The 23,182-nt window shown below is 44.0% G+C and overlaps 2 protein-coding genes across 2 annotated transcripts in view; both read left to right on the top strand.

Moving 5' to 3' along the window:
- The first annotated feature begins 425 nt into the window (after positions 1-425).
- LOC138208409 (uncharacterized) lies at positions 426-11,134 on the top strand. The gene is made up of 6 exons (XM_069166253.1): positions 426-458; positions 1,699-1,784; positions 1,893-2,007; positions 2,614-2,658; positions 3,532-3,619; positions 4,266-11,134. Exons 2-6 carry the CDS (start codon positions 1,700-1,702, stop codon positions 10,866-10,868), a joined length of 6,936 nt encoding a protein of 2,311 aa, XP_069022354.1. The 5' UTR covers positions 426-458; position 1,699; the 3' UTR covers positions 10,869-11,134.
- A 1,479-nt stretch (positions 11,135-12,613) lies between these two features.
- niban2b (niban apoptosis regulator 2b) overlaps positions 12,614-23,182 on the top strand; it is a 22,467-nt gene continuing 11,898 nt past the window's right edge. Inside the window, exons 1-5 of the mRNA XM_069166089.1 lie at positions 12,614-12,828; positions 21,248-21,378; positions 21,805-21,933; positions 22,026-22,131; positions 23,161-23,182. The exon at positions 23,161-23,182 is cut by the window's right edge and continues 146 nt beyond it. Of these exons, the coding sequence (XP_069022190.1) occupies positions 12,774-12,828; positions 21,248-21,378; positions 21,805-21,933; positions 22,026-22,131; positions 23,161-23,182 (443 nt within the window). The 5' untranslated portion in view covers positions 12,614-12,773. The remainder of the gene's footprint in view (positions 12,829-21,247; positions 21,379-21,804; positions 21,934-22,025; positions 22,132-23,160) is intronic.

Here is a 23,182-nt window from a genome sequence, read left to right as displayed (position 1 = left end):
TCTGGTTTCCCGGTGGTCCGATAAGATCTTCTTCCCCCGGAGCTGCACGACAACACAACATCTGCTCCGGGTGAGTTCAAGTTTTTTTCTTATCTTTGTTTTACTCGTTTCAAACCGTTTCGTGAAGTAATCTGTTGAGAGAAGAAGAGCGTCTTTGTGCTGAGCTGTTAGCATTTTGTCTCCTGGGGCTGGACATCAGAGAGGACATGTGTCTCCAGAGTTTTCTGGGTGGCAGATTGTTTTTGATGCAGGATTTCCTGACTGGTGAGCCTCATCACAGTCTGTTGTTAAAGATAGAAAATGTCTCCTACAGGGTCTGCTTTCAGTTTCAGGATTACTAGTCCTGTTCTGGGAACAAGTTTCCGTCTTTAAAAAAAAAGACCCTGCCCTGTTAAAGGCTTTATCATTTCTCTCTCTCAGGGACACACTTTCAATATTCACTGCACAGACCTGCTGAGGTGAGTTAAATACCAACTTTAACAAAGTGGTCATTTGATGCTGGAAGGCAATAAACTCAAAACAATTTGGTGCAGAAACATAAAGAAAAAAGATTAAAAAAAAAACAGGATTTTATATTTACAGCCAGATTCTGTCAATTCTGAAAACACAAAGTGTAATGATTTATTGCCTCATCAGAGTCACTCATACTCTTCTTTAACCGTGATTCAGTGAGAACCAGGATGTCTGGGTCCACTTGGGAAATTAATATCTTTACATGATCTAATTATTCTGATGTTCATGTGTAAAAATCTTAAACCTTCTTAAACCTTTTCCTGGATTGAGAAGGTTTTTGGGACTTTTTAATTGAGACGTTTCCTGGTTCACGGGAGCAGGGAAAGGCTCGGAGATAATGTAGGGTAAACAAATGTTTCTGCTGTTTCTTATGAGAGGCTTTACATGCAGTGATTGCATAAGTCTGAGATTGATACGAATGTCTTAGCCAGCAGGGGGCGTCAGGTGGACCAGCAGTGGTCAGTAAGGTGCAGCAGTGATGTGAGTTCATGTGGAGAACCAGCGGACCGGAGTGGAGCTGTAGGTTTCAGTCCTGGGGAGGGTGCCGGATCACAGATGAGCCAGAGCAGCTGTGGATGTCCCGGATGAGGGACTCCGTCCAGCAGACGGGACACCGTGTCGTGTCCCGGCTGATGCTTTTTGGCCCTCTGGTTCCTGAATACAGTCAATTGTGTTTTAGTTTAAAAAAAACAAAAAAAACATTTACCCTCATAATTAACGGTGTGTGTTTGCAGGAGGAGACCGAGCGCACCGTGTTTTATTTTGAAAATCTATCAGCGGAGCCTAATTTCCAGCCAGAAGTAAATGTTTGTGATGTGAAATTAAATTTTTATTAAAAATGTGATATGTTTTACAAAAAAAATTACATTCAGAATGTAAGATTAAAAAAAACTGAATAATTACAAGAAAAACGACTCTTTAATCTGTGGAATAGTCATTTAATCGTTTTTGCTCAACTCATTAGTACGAGGCAAAATCAATGTTTAGATCATCTCCACTAACGTTCCCAGATCTTATATTGTAGTTGTTCCTCAGTGGACTTATTCACAGAGCCATCATCTGCTCCATCTTTTTCAAGGTTTTGGTAACAGTTGATGTAAAAAATGATGTGGAATTCCACATTTTTAGATGAAAAAATTTGGAATTTTCTCCACATTTTTTAAATCACTGTCCTGTTGTTTTCAGCATGATGGCAGGTCGTCTGCAGAGCTGGAGGATGCTGCGCCTCCTCATCCTGGTCTTCAGCCTCTTCTGCCTCACCGAACCATTTGGTAAGAAATATTTTACATTCTGCACAACCTCCAGGATTCAAGAAGACTGAGGTCTCCCCCGAGAGGCTGTTTACCAGAACTGACTTTGACTCATTTTGAATTTTGCAGAGGTGAGAGAGGACGAGTGGGAGGAGCTCGACCCCGACATTGCCGCCCTGCACCGCCTCAGCCGACTGTCCGAACACATGTTTCATGAAAGGCTCGAGAACACTTCGAACCAAAGGTAACCTCGGGAACGTTTAGGCCCAAGTCTGAAACCGCCTCAACTACAGATGCAAATGTGTGCGACGAATATGATATTCATGAGGCACTGATTTTGGTTTTGCTAAAAGAGAAATAAATACATTCACATTCGCTGTTTGCGACTTTTATTAATAAGTTCTGTGACACTAAGTTCTAGAAACATCTCAGAGATTATTAAAGCAAACAGAGTTACGATTTGGATCCACAGCAAAAAGTCAGAAAACAGATTTTACTTTTTGGATTCTTAATAAATTTGGATAAAATGTTTTTAAAACTTTGTTATTCTGGATTATTGAGTGTAAACTGATGCTAAAAAAATGCCATTATTATTATTATTATTATTATTATTATGTATTATTACAACACAATTAAGTGTGAAAGAAGTGAACGGGTTTGAATGCTGTCTGAAGCGACTGTATCCACATTCGACAGAGTGTTTCTTGGTCCTGGGCTGATTGGTTGGTTCGGTTCAAGTGTCGGTTCCTGAGACTTATAAGTTGGGACCTGGTTGTTGTTTCAGTGTGTTCGTGTTTTTAAGGGAAAAGAAATGTGAGTTGAAATTAACGAGGACCGTATTTTATCTTAGGGACACGTCTGTGCACAAGACCCGAGTTCAGAGATCCAGGATACGGTAAGGAGGCGTTTACATGATTATTCAGACAGATGTTGGTTCACAGAAAATTAAGTCCTAACTTTTATCAAATTATTGTCTTTTTTTCAAGGAAGACTTTGCTGCTTTTTTCTTAACGTTAAAACCTTATAACGTGTTCAATTTTGTTTTTATGTTAAATCTATTGCAATAATAACCTGCATATTATTTGATTATAATTGATTTGTGATATTAATTTGTCTGTTTCAATCAGATCCAGTCTTTGCATGTGAGCAACCATGTATTTTCTTTTCAGACGTTTTTTCTTAAGATCTTGTAAACTGGCGCCCCCTGGAGGCCGTCCTACAGCGCGGCTCGGGGCTGGAGACCGAACAACAGTACTTTCATAGCAACAATCAAATTATCTCAACACGACAAATCCTTTGTCACTCTTTTACCAAATTTTCATAACCAGGGCGACATCCCTATAAAATGATATCCTCAAATGCCTCATTTCACTCTTTTCAAAACATTTTTTTTGAGCCAGATTCATGTGGAGCTGCCTGTGTGCAGAACAGTTAGTTAGCAGCATGAGGTGTTTAGGGAGCATCGGTAAATTGTAGCTACAGAAAACATACGAAAACAACTCTTGCCCTGTAAACGGCATAAAGATTTGCATCGTGATGTGTAATGGAGTCTATATTCCTTGAAATTATTCATAAGATAAGTATCCTTCAGAAACTCGTATCAAAGTCAGAGTAGTTTTTAAATCTATACCGATGTATTATTTACCTTTTTTTTTTATTTGGGAATGTACTTCTAAACTTAGGTCGGATCAACTTTTTGGAGTTTTATTGAATTTGTTTAATTACCGTACACCCTTCCCTGAAAAAAAACACCTTGTTCTTCTTTTAGGGTGGACAAGGACCAAAACCCAATGAGTTGGCAGGAGACTCTCCAAGAGTGTGAGATCTTCCCAGCTTGTGCCATTCGTATGGAACAGGTTGGTGGATTTTTAAAGGAAGCACCTCAAATGTTTTCTCATATGTGGGTGGATGAAAAAGTTCTGAGACCGTCCCTGTTGAGCCCAAACGGAGCGCAGCACCGTAATGTGCATTAAGTGGAGGAAGAGACCTTTTTTTTTTTTTTTAGCAAAATCAGCTGTTTGTTAGTTTTGTGGAATGGCTGTCAGCGTTGCTGCATGTTAACTTGAGTTTAGCTGTTTGTTTGTGATATTAGCTGTTTGTTAGCTTTGTTAGCTGGTTGTCAGGCTGTCAACACTGAGTTCTACTGGGACCTTCTGAGGCGTCCGAGAGAAAACACTCACTGCAAACCGCCTGAACTGTGACGCCATGGCAACGGGGTTCTCCAACACGACGACGCGCCCGCTTCGTTGGAAACGGGCGAATTTCTCACCCTCAACCTCACAATCGTAGCTGCTCTTCCTGCTCCGTGTGCATCACTGTGCTGCGTTCAACAGCAACTCTCTGAACTCTCCTCATAGTTTCCTGTGATAAGAAAGAGCTGAAGACAACTACATTGGACTGACATGCATGTCCTCTCAATGATCTACCACAAAGTAATTCAAATCAAAATCTGTCATCTTCTCTTCATTATATTGAACTGATTTGCTGTCATTTATTTTTCAGTATTTCAACAAATTCCTGGAAGATATCGACGAGCAGAAGGTACAAGATTGGCTCCTCAGCGCTTCGGAGATCTCGCACAGCTACAGCCAAAAACTTCTGGTCGTCACTGACAACGAAAAGTCCACGAATGACAGAGCCCAACAGGAATACAAAATGGATCCTCATTACTCGATCGTAGTGAGTAAAGAATGTCTGCACAATGAATCCTGTGTCCTGGACGCCGACAGCGACACTGTGGTGAAAATCTTTGGAAGCGTTTCGGAGGACGGACAAACTGTGTCCGGCCTTTCTGGCTCATCAATGGCCGACCTGATACTGAAGTCATCACTGGAAGCGGCATCCGTTTTCTCCCTCGACGGAAACACAACCACAGAGTTTCAACATGACATCATTCGAGTTTTTATGGTTCGCGGCATCCGAGCTGTCCTTGAAACACGGCAGGAGAAGCACCAGATTTATCAGGTGATGAATCAACCTGGCTCAGTGTCCCACTACCGAATTCCAGAAAGACCAGTTGATCACACCACGCAGTACGACCACCAGCAGATCCTCATGTTGGAGGATGATATTACGGTCCGAAAAGCTGCTATTTATCTTTATGAAAAGCATCCAACCGTGAGTTCCGTCTACGTTCTTGATGAAAACCAAAAACCAAAACTGATTCACGGCAATTCTGCGCCTCTGTCAGAGGACAGCCGGCTGGTGCTGGTAGGCCACGGGGGCAGCGACAACTTGGGGGAAATGAAGCTGGCAAGGAGGTACGGAGCCCGAGACTTGTCCCAAATCGTTGAAAAGACCTACAGGGTCGGCAATGAAATCAAAACAATTAGTATCGTGGGTTGTGACGTCGGATCCAATGAACCATTCATCAAAACCCTGGTGAGGGAGCTTCACGAGACCGCCGGCATCAAGACAGAGGTGCACCTGAGGAATACTCTGCTCCAGGTCCGGCACACCGGAGAGAAAATCACCCAAGAAATCTCTGCAGATGGGACGCAATGGCGACATAAAGATGACAGCACAAAAGTGGTGGCAATGTACGATAGGAACGGAGAGGTAGTTATTAGAAATGAGCCTGGCAGTATAGGAGAGGCGGTTTTCACCAATGAAAGAAACCTTCTAGGTCTACAGACAAATAAACCAAGAAGACAGCTTCTGAAATACAGAGACAGCTGGCCCGATGAACCAAAGACATTTATTGACCCAGACGTGTTTAACATGGTCGACCAAAACAAAATCCAGCAAATAAAATATGCTTGCGATGAACTTCAAGGTCTGTCGTGGGGACTGCTTCACTCAGACCAACAACTTCCAAAGACAATCTCTGTCAACGATCCTCAAGAAATAAAGGAACAATATCTGATTGGAGAAAAACAAAACAATGATATTATGTGGATAAATGATGAGCACAAACTAAAGCAAGTGCTTGGTGAGTGCTACGAGATTAAATCAGGAAAAGATGTTCGAAACATCATTCGTCACTACGCAAAGAAGGGAGAAGATAGACCCACACACCTGATGGTCAATGATTGGATATATGTTGTTGATCATAAAAATCTGTACATGTATCCAGTTGGGAAAAGGCTCGACAACAACCAAAGAGGAAACGAGGACAAAATTGATGAAGTTAAGAAATGCATTACAGAACAAAGAGGCAAAGAAAGTTACCCAGACATAAGAGACGGCATTCACACAGCAGAGGAAAGCTATGCTCAATATGTGACAGATATTTTTCATGGAACGCGCACAACTGGCCTACAACTATCCACCGAGGCCTGGTGCACCACATATTTCTGTGCATCAGTTATAGCTGAATCTGCCAGAAATTTCCGGACATTCCCTCTGGTTCTCATGGCCCTGGATATGTTTGGAAGCAACAACAACAACAACCGAGACAAAGGCCTGCGCTTTCTTTTTAAAGAACATTCAATGGCAAGAGGATTTAGCTGGATCGACCCCAGCAGACGGGGATTCAGTGGCTCAGCTACACCTGTGGATTCCAGTAAATTGAAAAATAGACCTCCCAGAGGTAAGGACCAGTTAATGAAGGACCTTGCAAAACTCGTAAAGAAAGAATCTGACATGTTCAAAGCATGGCAGGAAACTCTTAACGGGAATAATGTATGGGATCAGATGGATAAAATGGCAAAACGGTACGGGATATTTGAAGACAATTCAGATATAGAGATGTCATTCTTGACAGATTACTGGAAATACAAAAACGATGACAATACTTTCAAACCAATTGGAGATTACAACGAACCACCAGCGTCTGGAACACTGGGAGGCTACGAGGACGGCCACGTAAAGATGCGAGACTTGATCTCAGCCTCCGAATTAGAGAATACCTTCAAACACGAATCTTATTTCTTAAGGACATCTGCATCATTCGCTGAAGAGATCCACAGTCAGCTCAAAGCCCGTTTCGGTGAAGACCTGGCAGGGCTACACCTTCAGGAGGGGCGCGCCAGAGTAGAAAATGGAGAGTTCGTATCTCAGCTCGTGTCCAAAGGTGCCGATGCCGAGCCGGTGGAGTTTAGGGCCGAGTTGTCCACGGAGAGTCAACAGTACCATGAAAAGATGTTGGGGAACATTGACACAGCCGTCCATGACATGGAGACGCAGAGTTCCAAGTCCTCCCATGGAGTCAACAAGTATGCGGAGCACGCTGGAACCGCTGTTGGCTCACTGGGCCTCCTGCTGGGGATGAAAGGAGCGGTTCGTGCCTTCGAACAGGGACACATAAAGGAGGGCGTTGTGGGGTCATTGCAGACGACTCACGGAGTGACAGCTATGACATCCTCCGTAATCGCAAGACAAGCTCTGTCCGCGGAGACCAGAATCGGCAGAGTTGCGGCGGTAGTCATGAGAAGCCCCGCGATGAAGGGTGTAATGACAGTTATACCAGTTGCGGGAATTGGATTTGGGGTGTACAATCTTATAGAAGATTTCAAGAGAGGCGACGCTCTGGGATACATCGATGGTGCCGTGGATTCAATAATGGTTGGTTTAGATGTTCTTGAACTTGCTCAGCCTGAACTGGCGCCATTTATAATGCCTATAAATTTGGCTCTTTCAGTCGTCCGGATGGTCATTGACGATGTTTATATGGGCATCCAGGGTGAACTGAACAGCCTCCCGAAGGACGCCGGAGTTTTGGAGAAACTCATGGCTGTTGTTGGTGGCTTTGAGAAAGGGATTGAACATTTTAGAAGAATGGTTTTTAGTTTGATTTATGATTGGCGTTGTGATGAAATTGAGGAGGGACAAAGATACGTTGCACAGATATCAGACTATCACAAATATTACAATATCATGGAGGAACAACATGGAGCCAGTGCCGTTGATTTCAGTGGTGGCGCCTCCTCCTGGAACGGAGGAGGTATTGACTTCTGCCTGGCAGATGATGGTCTGTCTGCGTTCTGCATGGACTATTTTGTTTCTAGTGACCAGCGTTTGGGGAGGAGTTGCGAGTACATTAACACACAGGGAAGCAATGATATCATTCTTGGTGTGGGAGAGTCACATCAATTAGAGTACAAGACAATACAAGAAAAACTACTAATGTTCATACCGACCCGCTCTGTGACAGTAGTTTCAGGTTATAAGAGTATATCAAATTCACGGTATGGGAAGTACAAGGGAAACAGAGATTCTAATCGTTTTTTTGCAGTTCAGAAAGCAGTGGACCAACATATGATTGAAGTCATGTTGAGTTACTATTACAAGCTTCACGGCGAACCAGGGGATGACATTTTCTTCCTCGGTCCACAGAGAAGTTACGTTGAAGGCGCCGGTGGTAAAGACACCTACATCGTTCCTGAAAACGGAGGGAAAACAATCATCAACAACTACGACCCCTTCAAAAACCAAGATGTGCTCCATTTCAGCGTTGACTATGGTCACATTTCTGTGTCCAAATCGGGAGACAATGTCGTGTTGATGTACGAGGGCAGCCACACTGTAACAATACTAAACTGGTTTTTAGGGGAACCGTACCGTCACATGAACATGATGTCAGGAGACGGAGTCTTGTTCGAGATTTCCTCCACGGTGGTTTCTTCTGTTCAGCTGGTAGCCAGAGGAATTAACAAGATGTTTATGAAACAAGGTGCGACCGTGAACGCATCATGGCCTCTTTTATGTACAGCCTCAAACATCTTTGGGTCCCAGTATGATGATGTACTCATTGGAAATGGGGAAAGGAATCTGATAGATGGAGGAGGAGGGGAAGACCTTTTGATGGGTGGTGAAGGAGAAGACACATACATCGTAAAGGATCGAAAACTGTCTTCCGTGGTGATTGAGAATTACTCCCGAGACAGTAAAACAGACCTGGCCATAATAGAAGCAAATCTTCATGAATTTGAAGTGATAGCAGACGGTGATGATGTTGTTCTAAAAGCTCGCCGAGGCAGAATAGGCTTCACAGGCCTCCACGTGAAATTAGTGAACTGGTTCAGATCACCAGCGGACAGACACTTGCTTTTCATCACGAAGGACCTGATCACGTTCACGATCTCAGACGACAAGACGGACTGCCTGCGAGGCTACACCTTCATCAAATGCATAAAAAGTCGCAGCATCGACTACAGCAGCTCCACACGGCCTCTGGTGGTGGACCTTGAGGAGGACAAGGCTTTGGACGGCGTGACGGAGGTCCGCGGCTCCGAGTTTGACGATCGCATCCAAGGAAACAAAGAGCACAACGTTATTGTTCCCGGTAGTGGAGACGATTATGTTGAGGGTCGGGGAGGAGAGGACTGGTACGTCATCACGCCGGGCAAAGGAGTGAAAACCATCAACAATCAATCACCCGATGGAGCCTTGGATGTTCTCTTCCTCAAAGAAGAATATCTGACTTTAACGTCCACTTGTGAAGGACGCAGCATCGTCATTTTGGTACACGGCAGAAGAGATGTTGTTTTACACAACTGGTTTGATTCAAAGAGAAATCAACACCTGCAGATCAGGACCAGCGACGGAGTGACAGCCGGACTGACTCCCAACATCAGCAGCTGTGGCGAGTCTTTAATGTCACCCTTAACAGTCGATTACAGAAACCAGGAACCGTCGGATTACAGGAACTGTTACAAATATAGCAAAAATTCAATGTACAAAGTCTTCTGTTACCAACGACGCCGAGTGATGACTGTGAATGACGCCCCTTCGGTGAGAGACATGTACGGCACCGCAGGTTTCGACATCATGGTCGGGAACAGCAACGAGAACTTGCTCGATCCGTACACCGGCGGTGCGCTGATGTTCGGAGGTGAAGGAAAAGACACGTACAAAATCAAACTTGGATATGAGAAGAACCCACAGTTGTGGAATGATGATTTTTATTTGGATGTGTTTGAAACGAGCTTACTGATTGATAACTTTGCAGAAGATCAGAATATTGATACAGTGCTGGTTGACATGGATTTCCTCGACGGCAGTCAAGTCTCATTGGACTCGTCAACAGAAGACGTGACAGTGACGATTGTGACAAAAGGGGAAACGTTAAAATTCAGTCTGCTCAGCTACAAAAACGGTCCCCAGCATCAGCACCTAGAGTTTCAGAGCTCCGACGGGGTGCGTTTTCTCCTGAGAGCGGTGAACCTGACCGGAGATGTTCCCTCGTTTCAGATCGAAGCTTTCAAAGTGACTCTGACGCAGTCGCAGGTTGACTGTCGCTTGGACCTCGGCGCCCAGATGAATCTGTCAAAGGTCCACACGGTGCAAGGTTGTCCCTCCCGGTCCAATGACGTCCTCGGCAACAATCGAGACAATGTTCTCATGGGCGGGTGGAAGGACGACGCCTTGGACGGAGGCGAGGGAGACGACACGCTGATCGGAGGGATCGGAGATGACATCCTGATTGGTGGGATAGGAGACGACACTCTTTACGGCGAGGACGGAAACGACACGCTGATGGGAAACTCCGGCTGGGACGTCTTCATTCCCGGACCAGGGGCCGACCTCATGGACGGAGGTCCTGGAAGAGACACTGTTCTGTACCGTGGTGATCACGAGAAGGGTCAAGGAGTTTATGTCAACCTGCTGACCGGACAAGGACGCTACGCTGATGCTGAGGGGGACGTGTTGAAGGACGTGGAAACGGTGGTCGGCACCATCTATGCCGACGTCTTGGTGTCCGGTTATGAAAGTTCTCTTCTCAAAGGCTCTGACGGGAACGACGTGTTGGTGTCCACGGATGGAGATTACCTCGTTGGGGGGGATGGAAATGACATTTACATGCTGGCTTTCAACCACGGCTCAGTCACCATTGACAACTGCGCCAAAGACAACGCTACAGATGTCCTGTACTTGAACTTGACCCCGTCATCTGACTGCCAAGTCTTATCAGACAGAGTTCTCCTGACCTTCGCTGGACTGAACCAGACTACTGTAAACGTTGCCCTGATAGGCTGGACCAGTGATGACGGTGAATGTGGTCATTTGGTGTTGATGTTCAGAGAGCTGGAGGTCTCAGTGGACAAGCTGCTACAAGAGAGTCAGCGGAGACAGAAGAAATCCGTTTGGTCATCAATCATAACCCGGATTAAATCAGTCTGGTCCTCCTTCATGCTCTTGTTTGAAAAAGACAGAAAAAACTGAAACTAATGTTGATGCAGAGTAAGTTTCCATGCCGGCCGATGTCATGTAAACTCGTAAGGTCTTTGAATATCTCTGAAAACAAAACATTTTGTTTTGGTGGAATAATATTTGGGTAATATTTGGGGAAATGTCACATTTTAACCAAGCTGGTTGTTTTTGGTTCTAATCCAAGATGAGCAGAACTATACTATAGCATGTCGTCCAAAATGTTATAAAAATTTTGTATTATAGCATGTCGTCCAAAATGTGATAAAAAAAAATTCCAAATAAAAATAACTATAATATGTTGTGTTATGTGTGAACAGAAGAGACACAGAAGCAGGAACAATGAACAAAAACTGTTTTATTGAATATAATGAATTAGTGACGCTGGGGAGAATGAGTTGTGTGTGTGTGTGTGTGTGTGTGTGTGTGTGTGTGTGTGTGTGTGTGTGTGTGTGTATGTGTGTGTGTGTGTGTGTGTCAGTGAGGGAGTCCAGGCTTCAGTGTATGTGTGAATGAGGTGTTCAGAGTAGCTGAGTCCCCGGATGTGTGTGTGTTTATTTTGTAATTTAGATTTTTTTTTTGTAAATCTGCCTCGTGGTTTCCACACTGACGGGATGTTACATGACGATGCAGGAGCAAGAAAACTGTTGGGTTTAATGTCCACGAGGGGGCAGCAGAGGACACGCAAACTGCATGTCAGGTATTCAAGAGGAGAACTCACTGTTTCTGTCTGAAATGACTGCAAGATGTTTTTCACATTTTTTTAAACATCCAACCTCATTCCATCTTTAGTTAAAAGGATTAAAAGCAGATTCCGGATTATTCCTGAAAAAGTCATAATCCATCTATATACACTGAAAGGTTTGGATTTTTGGGATCAGTAACTGTATTACAGGTATTTTGTCTAATTTCTCTGCCTGTGACTCAATTTTGATTGAAACAAACACTCATAACCTCTAAAATATGACATTTCTGTCGTTCATTTTTTTTTCCTGATGACCCTAAACGCACCAAAACTTGATGAACTCCAAAATAACTCTCGTTACTTTTGTACTTTTATTTGATTCATTTTCTCTACAACCCTTTTTTATGTATTTTATGCACTTTTAAAGAAAACATTTAATTCGATTTTTATTTTTACTGCAAATAATCTATTTTCATTTATTCTATCTTTCTGTTTTTGTCTATAAATACTTCATGCTCCTAGTCGTCACCTTCAGATACTGTCGTGTTGTGTTGACCCTCATATTGTATAATTTACAGCTGCATTAACCTGTCGGAGAGAATGATGTGCTATTCTCTATGATGGAATATAAGGGCTCAGATTTAAGAAACATGAATGACACGCACGAAACAGAACAGCTATAATCCAGATTTGGACACGGGGTCTCTCTTTAACATCAGAGATACAAATATATAGTCAAGAAAGACACTTTTTTTTTAACCATTTTTATGTAATTTAAGCTTCAAATTTCTTACTAAAACACGAACAAACCAGTCAAGACAAAAAGACTCGCGTTTGTGAACTTTGTTATTTGCCAGAAACAATTATTATGGTGATAATAGATGTGGTTTCACGACCTCAGCATTTTCTTTGACTTCTTTATCCTGCTGCAGAGGTCTTCCGTTTCCCAGAGGACCGTGAACGCACGGAGTTTCCCCCTCCCCAAAGGGGGCGTGTCCCTCCGAGAAACAGCCCTCAGTTTGTTGCCCTGCCAACTTTGTGGTTTTTTGTCCTTCCCCAGCACCCCTGGCGGAGTGTCTGCCACCGCCCGTCCGTCCAGGCTGCAGTCAGTGAGCTCGTGCTGCGGCGGAGAGGAGGTGACGGAGCTGCTGCTGCTTGTTGCACGAGGGGGAGGCCACACCAAGTTGTAGACCAGCAGTGGAGTCTGTGTGGGGGATCTCAGAGGTTCATTCACCATGGGGGACGTGGTTTCCAGTCATCTGGATGAAGCCAAGCGGGAGATGATCTCAGGTGAGGGGCGTTGTTTTGGCACGTGTGCGTTTTTTACGCAGCGGCCTCCAAACTCTGAAAGAGTCTCAGAGAAAAGTGAGAGTCATGTTTTAGTAGGATCTCAGTCGGACTTCTGGTTTTTATTATTCTGCTTGAACCTCCCGTGTGTCAGATTTACTGCAGCAGTGAACGTCACGCAGCGTGGAAAGAAAGCAGCGGATCAGAAGTCCGCAGATACTTTTGGAAACCGTTTGAAAACCTTTTAGTTTGGGAGTGTTCAGGTCGTTCATCTGTTCTGGGACGACTTTCAAACGGGTTTTTTTTTTACTCATTTTAAAACAGTTGTTGCCCCAAAGTTTCCTCAGCTGACGGTCCGAGAGCCGTTTTCTACTTTTATTCTCCAATAAGTCAAATTCTTCTTCTTCTTCTTCCGCTTTACTTGATCTGAAAAATGACCACCTGAAACATATCAGCCAGAAAACTGAGCTTTACATTTGACTTTATTGTTGTCTTTACGGTAGGTTTGGGATCTTTTCTTGAATCTTCTTTCAATTATTTGTATATTAGTTAATCAATCGTTTGCTCTTGAAAATATCAGGAAGTTGTGGCCTAAAAAAAAAGAAACTTAAAGAACATCTGCGAATGTCTTGATTTGAAAAAAAGGCTCCAAACACAAAAATATTCACTTTGCATCTCTTTAAAAAAAAAAAAAAAAAAAATCACAGACAAACTTGAACTAAAGAAGTTTTGCTTGAAAACCAATTTAAAATGATCACCACAGTTTGCAGATTTCTTTTGTCAGTGGACCAACTGATTAATCAGCTGATTAAATTAAAACGGTTGTTTTGTCTCCGTTGTGTTTCCATACGTTAATCTTCGGTGGTTAAAGAGGTTCAGGTATCCGGCCACACCCGGTCCGTTCACTCCATCACTGTTTATCAACCCGGTTAACCGGTGCTCGGTTGGACTTTGTTCCCACTTCGGTTCATACACATGAATCCGGCGAGGCCCCGCCCACCGATCCGCGTGTGAAGTGAAGTCAGATGTGGAGCAGATCAAATAAAAGTACTGTGAGCAGGACGCGACAGGAACATGTTCAATCCGTTCTGACGTACACGTCGGAGCACGTGAAGCTCTCGGCGGTGCGGACTGCGATGACATCATCCTCAGTAACCTAAACAGACTGTAATCTACCAAGAACCACGAAATATGACCTTCAGCAGCGTGATGTCATGCAGACGTCAGCATTCAGCCGCAGAGTTTTCATTTTGCTTTCATGGAGCAAAAGAGGCCAAACTTTGTTTAATAGGAGTCGGTCTGCAACCATCGATGATGTCATCAACCATCAGTGACGTCATCAACCATCGGTGATGTCATCAACCATCAGTGATGTCATCGTTGGTTTGTGAACGTTATGAATCCTCCAGTTCAGATTCTGTCCGTCACCATCTTTAATAGTTCGGAGCGGTTTGGAGCAGGAAGTGACCATATTTGGACGAGCTGGGGGAGGAGCCAGCGGTGGATCTGACCGATCTGATTGGAAACCTGACGATACTACGTCCCGCCCACCGATAGCTGTAACCTGACTGGACCACAGGCCTGTCAATCAAACAGACACGCCCCCAAAAACAGGTCTTCTTGAATCTTCTTTTCTAATGAATGAGGGATTATTTTCAGATGGACCTCCAGAAAACTAATAAGAAGGAGTGACTTTAGCTAACAACACCGAGATAACTGATGGACACATTTTATTCACTTTGGATTTGATGAGAGAAGTTGAATGGGAGTCTATGGAGCCGGAGGCTTTTTGGAGCCGACCTCTAGTGGCACTCGCTGGTATTGCAGCTGAAGACACTTCTGGATCGAAACCATTTTACAGACCTGAAGCTACGAACACTTTTAGAAACAGTCTGTTGGTGATTTAATCAGTAAAGTATGAAGCTGCCATGTTTGACCTGACAGGAGTGTAAATATAACAGGAAACATGTTTCAACATGTAGACGGCCCGTCCGTCTGATTGGACCCATCACATCCTCCAGTTCTGCAGAAAGTTTAAGAGCAGCTGATGATGAGAGCGAAAGCAGACACACACACACACACACACACACACACACACACACACACACACACACACACACACACACACACACATACATACACACACACGGAATCTGAGGAATGCATGACGAAGTGTGTGTGTGTGTGTGTGTGTGTGTGTGTGTGGAGATGGAAACCTCCTCCAGGACTTGAGCAGCGCCGCCCGGTCTCTGCAGCCAAGACGAGGCTGAGTGTGCCGGCTGCCTTCAATGGAAGTGCCTGGATTTATCATTAAAACCCCAAAACACACACACACACACACACACACACACACACACTCATTCCTGACACTGAGAAGGTGATAAGCTGCTGTGACTCTGATCAGATCAGTAATTTACGTTCGGTCTCCTTCTTCTGTCTTCGATGAAAGACGTCACCTCTCTGTCAGAATCGGATGTTTTTCTGTTCCAGTTTAAGGTGAAATCACGAATGTTCACGTTACCAGCGGTCACAAAACAGACGTGTGTTCAACACGGGAACTCTTTGACTCACAAAAACTGCCGAACGTTTTCAGAGCAGTTTTTTGAGATCAGTAATAAAACTGAAGAAATAAAGATTGACCTGGGAGGATGTTGGATTCCCTCTATGGAGCTTTTTATATTTTTTACCTCATTTAGCAAGTAGTTTTTGGTTTTTTTTCTTGCTTGCGCTCTCCTCTCTCATTAACTGTGTTTCCATAGCAACGGGCAGCTTTTATTAATTTTTTCCTGTGAAAACGCTCAAAACTAATGCAGCTTTACAGAGAGACCGTTTGGTTCAGGAGGGAAAAACCCCTCGACGGCAGCAGCAGCAACATTCAGAGACAATAAGACATTGTTAAAATACAATGTTAACTGATTTCAGGCCCTGAAAAATCCATTTTATTGCAGCAGCAGGGAGAAAGTTTGCCTCCAGGCAGAAAAAAACATTAATAATGACTTATGGAGTATCGAAATCTGGTTTAACTTCATGTGAATATAACACCAGAAGAAAAACTGTGTGTGTGTGTGTGTGTGTGTGTGTGTGTTGAAGGTGAGAGTAGACACACCTCCACCAGGCCTCGCTGCAGAGCCTGGGATTTAAAGAAACCAAAATAAAACGGAGGATTTCCTGTTTCCTGGCCCCTCCCCCACTGACCGGGCTGCATGAGGGAACTCTTTGTAAACTTGGCGGCAATTAGAAGTTTTGTGATCTCCATTAGGAGGAAAAAACCCGACTGTAATAACTGGACCACGTAAAACCCGTGCAGTGCTGTTTGTTAGAACCACAACTTCCAAAGGTGGTGTTTTATTTTCTTAAAAGCAGCGAATAGGTGAAGTGCAGAGTTGTTGTCTTGAGTCAAGAGCAACAGACTGTTTCTAAAAGTGTTCGTAGCTTCAGGTCTGTAAAATGGTTCTGATCCAGAAGTGTCTTCAGCTGCAATACCAGCGAGTGCCACTAGAGGTCGGCTCCAAAAAGCCTCCGGCTCCATAGACTCCCATTCAACTTCTCTCATCAAATCCAAAGTGAATAAAATGTGTCCATCAGTTATCTCGGTGTTGTTAGCTAAAGTCACTCCTTCTTATTAGTTTTCTGGAGGTCCATCTGAAAATAATCCCTCATTCATTAGAAAAGAAGATTCAAGAAGACCTGTTTTTGGGGGCGTGTCTGTTTGATTGACAGGCCTGTGGTGCAGTCAGGTTACAGCTATCGGTGGGCGGAACGTAGTATCATCAGGTTTCCAATCAGATCGGTCAGATCCACCGCTGGCTCCTCCCCCAGCTCGTCCAAATATGGTCACTTCCTGCTCCAAACCGCTCCGAACTATTAAAGATGGTGACGGACAGAATCTGAACTGGAGGATTCATAAGGTTCACAAACCAACGATGACATCACTGATGGTTGATGACATCACTGATGGATGATGACATCACTGATGGTCGGTCCAGTGTGAAATAACTTTTTATTATTTGTCATTGATCATGTAAGTGTCTCCAGGTTTTACTGACAGTCCTTTATGAAATACATATCCATCTCAGCTCTGGTGGTCCAGAGAGAAAAACTCCTCCAGTGAAACGTTTTGAAGTCAAACTGCCTCTAATTATCTCCGTAAACACGTTTAAGTCTTGACTAAATACGCTCTCATTCGAAGAACAGCCGCCGGGAACACGGCCTGAATTTATGAGTCAGCCGATGGGTCCATCTCAGAGGAATGTTTTTGTTAAGGCGCTGTGGAGGGAGGAGGAGGAGGAGGAGGAGGAGGAAGAGGAGGAGGAGGAGGAGGAGCAGGAGCCAAAAGGGGGTGGGAGGGTGAATCGTCCCCGACTGACGGGAGATAAAGACGACGTCACAAAACATTCACGCACTCGGGTCCAGAAACGTCCTCCGGAGGACGGGAACCTTTTGTTCACCTGCGTTTCCAATAACAGGACACGAGGTCGGCAAATTACAGCTCCGTGAACAGATCGTTCCAAAAATGGCGCGACTCAGTCGAGGCTTCGTTATCCTGTCTTAGGTTATTAGACCGTTGTGCTTTTTGCTCTTTTTTGTTGTTGTTTTTTTTGGAAACATCAGTTTTCTGATTTCTTGGATTTTTATTCGCGAGAAAAACCTTCTTTGACATGAATTTATAGTTCTCACTTTATAGTTTGTGAACGGATGTTTTGAAAGCTTTCAGGTAAGCTGGGGGGGGAAGCAACGGGGACACACTATGCCCCGCCCACCTATACCGGAAACCTGACTGCACCCCAGTCCTGTCAATCAAACAGCCCCCCCCCACCCCCCCCAAAAAGAAGATATGAGTGTTTGAGTCCTGATGTCAATGACACCATGATGACTTGATAACTTTTTGATGCTTTTTCAATGGGAGTTTTTTTTTTTTTTTTTTTTTTTTTTTTTTTTAGCTAGCCCCTAGTGGCCCTCAGTGGTATTACACGTTAAGGCACTTCTGCATTAGCTTCACAAGGCAAACAGGGCGTCTCCACTTTTGGCCATGAAATGTGTCTATTCAGCGGTTTTCTCAGTCAAGAAGTGGACGGACAGACGGACAGACAGACGGACGGACGGACGGACGGTGGAAATCCTGAAAAAGTTTGCTGACGTTGCACTTAAAGCAAATAAAGACAGCATTATCTGTGGAGAGCATCTTCCTGCTGCGGTCAGTCTTTTGAAATGAAAGGAGGTCTTTGACCCCCACACACCTCTCTGCCCCCCCCCCCACCACCACCACACACACACACACACACACACACACACACACACACACACACACACACACACACACACACACACACACCTCCCCGCTGGTCTGGTGGTCATGTGATGAAGCTGAGTGACTTTTCCAAATGAAAACATGTCGACCGTGGAGAGTTTTAAAAGCCAGAAGGAGGAAAACTAGAAAATCGCAAATATCGCTGTAAATAATTGTCAGGAAAAAAAAAAGAACTTTTGAAACGGGGTTTGAAAACGAATAAAGACGTTGAAGGTGGACATGCAGGGAGGAAGCTGTCCCACGTCCGCAGGGTGTGAACTCATGTTGGTTTTCTGTGGTTTTCATGATCATACGGAGATTAGTGCCGCGTGACTAAGACGAGTCTAAGACGATTGCATTGTTACTGTCTGCAGTCAGTATTAAATGAGTCAGCCATGACTCTGTTTGCTGACCCACCCTCCGCCCCCTCCCCCCTCCTCTCCCCCCTCCCATCCCTTCTATGATGCACTCATCCTGCAGTGTCTTAAGCCCCTCCCACTCAGAAAAGGAGGAAGTTAACCAACTGGGCGCAAATCTGATAACCGCTGGGTGTTGGTACTAAATGAAATGTGTTTGACAGGTTTCAGTGTTTGATGTATTTGTGTACATTTTTATTTGAATATTTTATCATCATAATTCCACTTTTAGACATTGATGACTTTTTGCTCATTTTGTTAGTTAATTAGGGGACTTTAAAAAAACAAAACATTCCTGCATGTTGTCTGTTTTGATATTTGTACAAGGAATGGGTTTTCAATATTATCATTGAATTAGAAAAGAAGATTCAAGAAGACCTGTTTTTGGGGGTGTGTCTGTTTGATTGACAGGCATGTGGTGCAGTCAGGTTACAGCTATCGGTGGGCGGGACGTAGTATCGTCAGGTTTCCAATCAGATCGGTCAGATCTTTTTAGGCTTTTTATGTACTTGTGAAGCTGCATTAGATGTTTATTTTTCCAGCAAACAACTCGTGCCAAGCAACAAAAAAAAAGGCTCGTGGCTCTGAACTTTCTCTTGGCATCTCTCCAGTTCCTCCATCTTTTTAAAGTGAAGGGTCACATTCCTGTCCGAAGTCAGAAAACAATTCCCTTGTGCTTTTTTTTTATTTTCCACGACCGTGCGCTTGTGCAGGAGCTTCAGTATAATCCGAACCGTTGAACTCTCCGGGTCGTTTTCCTTCTTCGTATCTCCGTTCAGTCCGTCACTCATAACTGTGAGGATACCTTCCTAATGGCTCCACCAGAAAGGCCTTAATTACATACTTCCAAATGCAAAAGCGGTATTTTACAACCACAATGAGGAGCAGATGGGAGCAGACGGGTCATCCTCCCCACCGCTGCAGCTGCAACACATATTTCCCACCAAATACTGAAGGAATTTTATTTATTTTTTTTAAATTGCCACATGTGCATGTTTTGTCATTTCTTGTCAAAATCTTGCAAATGTTTTCGGACTTTTTAAAGCCTAATAAAGATGCATGTTTGCTCGGTATCAGGAAGGTTTCTGCTGGTGGTTTTCATGTTGGAAACATGATTGATTCGTTCCAGCCGTTCGGCTCCATTTGTTTTTTAATGGTTTCTTTCCCTCCTTCAGTCCGATTTTTTTTTTTGGATGCAGCTTCAACTCTTCTCAGGATTCTGTGTAACTGACCTTTGGTTCAGAGCTAAAAGCTGCATCATCACATTTAATAATCCAGATGTGTGTCTTGATCCTGTGTTTATCGTAACCCGCGGTGGTCAGCCGACTTCTACGCTTCTCTTTTCTCTTTTTTTGCAGCTTTGGGTTCAAAGCTGATGATGTCATCACCTCAGTCGATGCTTTACTGAATGTGTTGTTCACGCACGAGATGACGAACCAACTCGTGTCGCTCACCTGATGATCTCATGACGTGTTAACACAGGAATTCATGCGTTAATATTGATCGCTTGATAAGTCAAATATTACCAATTACATTGATATTCATGGAAGTGATGAAGAGTGAAGAGCTGCTGGTTGATAATTTACAGCATCAACATGTAATGTGATTTTAAAATGCTTTGTTTCATGAATTACTAAACTGAATCATCATTTTTAGATGGAGAACTGTTTTTCTTTGTTCATGATGAAGTAAACAAAGAGACTTTTGTTTTCCTGAAGTCCCCCCCCCCCCCTCCTCCCTCCCTGCTGGGCCTGAACTGCCTTATTATCCTAATTACTTGATGTTGTTGGCTTTGTGTTTGTGTGAATCGTGATGAAAACGTTCACTGCTGAGCTTTAATTTGATCTTCAGGAGTCCTTTTTTTTTTTCTTCTTCATGATATTAATGTCACGTGTGAGACGACACTTCTTCGTGAAGGTTGTTGCTTCCCGTTTCTCCGTGCAGCGCTTTGTGGTTGACCTCGTATCTGTAGGCTAACAGAGCAGTGACAGAGTTGAAGGTCAACCAGAGCTGCAGCAAACATTCGAGGCGTGGACGCTCTGATAAAACACAAAAAGAACAGCGTGAGCGGCTTTAATCAAAGTATGGGTTGGACTTTCACCGTAATGTTTTCCCACACGAAGCACAAAGACGACAGTGACGACCCGGCAAACCTGCTCCTCGCAACAATTGTCCAGCCCGGTATCAAAGCGTGAAAAAGACACGCCGCGTCCGCTCACGGCAACAAAACGTGACACAGCGACGCTTCGGCCTCTCTAGGCGTGACAGTTTCACGTTTTTATCGTGACACCGGGTTGTATTTTCTTCATTTCGGCCTTCATTTGTCTCGTAAAAGGAGAAAGTAATGCGTTGCTGTGTCCAATGTTGGTATTACTCCAAATCAGGGAAAACATTTCTGTCGAGGGTTAAAGTTGGGTTTAAAAGTGATGTAAACACAACTCAACACGTGACGACACGATACATCTGAATCCAGTGCATTAATCAGATCTTCTTTTTTTTTTTTATGGGCTCTAAGGACTTTAATGTTTACATCTTTTGAGTCTTTGTGTGTTGATGTGAGTCACGTTGATAAGACTGTGATGTGAATGAATGCTGTGCAGCACGTCAGCAGACGATTGTTTGAAACACAATATGAGGCACAATGAACATTATAGTCTTTACATTGTGTGTGTGTGTGTGTGTGTGTGTGTGTGTGTGTGTGTGTGTGTGTGTGTTGCAGCTCGGACCGGTGTGCTGATGGGGGAGTTCGGCCGTCTCTACGAGCAGCAGTACGCGGTGGCTCTATTCAACAAAGTCCGCTTTGACATCGAAGGAGGAGGCGGCCCGCAGCCTCAGCTGCTGCACCGCAAGGTGAACTATACTTTTAATATATTTTTTAATTCGTTAAAAAAAAAAAAAAAAAAAAAATATTCATACAGAAATGCTGGTTTTGTTCTCTAACAACATCCCAACTAAAAACAAATAGAAAGTTCATCCTTACTTTCTTCCTGGAAAATGCAAGTAAATGGTTATTTGTGTTTCTGTTGCCATGGAGACGCCGGAGAACCTACCGTGTTCATCACGTCGTCAAAGTGTGTCGGGCTTGTGAAAGACTTTTGTTTTACAGTTTATACACACACTCACACACACACACACACACACACACACACACACACACACACACACACACACACACACACAGCCTGGTTTATTGCGCAGGTGTCTCTTGAGGAAGACGATGCTGACTCTGTTTGAGGATAAAGAAGGATTAATCTGAGATGTGAACGTCTCCCATAGGTCCCTCTGGAGAACAAGTCCATCTTCTCCGGCTCGCTCTTCCAGTACCTGGAGGAGAACAGGAAGTGGAGGAACCGCTTCCTGTTCGTGCCCGACTCCTACAACATCAACTGCTACGACAACAAATCGGTGCGTGTCTCGTTTCCGTGTCGGTTTTACGCGACGCCGGTTCGATTTCGCCGCCTCGCTCGTTAACTCTGCTCCCATGTCCTAACGAACAGTCCCACGACAGACGCCTCCATCCCAAAGGAACCATCAACTGTGCCGGCTACAGAGTGCTGACGACGATGGAGAATTACCTGGAGCTGATCAGCAACAGCCTGCCTGGTGAGGAGGAGGAAAATAATCATAATTAATTGGGAAATAAGCCGCAAAAAGACAGGACCTTTAACGAGGTCCTACATCACCTAACCTGGCTCCGCCTCCTTCATAGGACTGGTGTCAAAATATGTTTTTTTTTGGTCAGTATTCATTACCTAACTTTATAACTTGTGAAACAGCTTCAAAAGGACGCAGAAAAGTTTTTAAAACCATAATCCAACAATATTCAATTACAAAACAAAACTTTAAAAAAGATTTGAGAGAAATGCAGCAAACCATCATACAAGAGTTCACAGACTGTTTCTAAAAGAGTTCGTAGCTTCAGGTCTGTAAAATGGTTCTGATCCAGAAGTGTCTTCAGCTGCAATACCAGCGAGTGCCACTAGAGGTCGGCTCCAAAAAGCCTCCGGCTCCATAGACTCCCATTCAACTTCTCTCATCAAATCCAAAGTGAATAAAATGTGTCCATCAGTTATCTCGGTGTTGTTAGCTAAAGTCACTCCTTCTTATTAGTTTTCTGGAGGTCCATCTGAAAATAATCCCTCATTCATTAGAAAAGAAGATTCAAGAAGACCTGTTTTTGGGGGCGTGTCTGTTTGATTGACAGGCCTGTGGTGCAGTCAGGTTACAGCTATCGGTGGGCGGGACGTAGTATCGTCAGGTTTCCAATCAGATCGGTCAGATCCACCGCTAGCTCCTCCCCCTGCTCGTCCAAATATGGTCACTTCCTGCTCCGAACCATTTCGAACTAGTAAAGATGGTGACGGACAGAATCTGAAATGGAGGATTCATAACGTTCATGAACCAACGATGACATCACTGACTCTTAGTTTTAATGTAATTGAATGGTAGCAGATCGTCGTATGTTTCACCATTTCATTTACACAGAATAAAATTTCAATGAGACAGAATGTGTTTGTTTTGTCCATATTCAAACACCTGTTAAGACATTTATGACATCAGATTCACGTCACGCTGCATGTTTCAGAGAGTTCGAACGTCTCGTGTATTTACGTCGTGTACGTTTTCTTCCAGGTGTGAAAGCGAAGGTCGGGAC

The sequence above is a fragment of the Embiotoca jacksoni genome, unplaced genomic scaffold, assembly GCF_022577435.1.
Source record: "Embiotoca jacksoni isolate LCO1_2020_lvr unplaced genomic scaffold, fEmbJac1.0.p SCAF_37, whole genome shotgun sequence".
Taxonomy (NCBI): Eukaryota; Metazoa; Chordata; class Actinopteri; family Embiotocidae; genus Embiotoca; species Embiotoca jacksoni.
This window is presented reverse-complemented; position numbering and strand designations above follow the sequence as displayed.

What these genes read in the sequence shown, in the direction of transcription:
- LOC138208409 (XM_069166253.1), top strand. Translation starts at nt 1,700, where the DNA reads ATGATGGCAGGTCGTCTGCAGAGCTGGAGGATGCTGCGCCTCCTCATC. An exon ending in CTGCCTCACCGAACCATTTG is followed by an intron (nt 1,785 to 1,892) that starts GTAAGAAATATT and finishes TGAATTTTGCAG; the next exon opens with AGGTGAGAGAGGACGAGTGG. An exon ending in GTGCCATTCGTATGGAACAG is followed by an intron (nt 3,620 to 4,265) that starts GTTGGTGGATTT and finishes TTTATTTTTCAG; the next exon opens with TATTTCAACAAATTCCTGGA.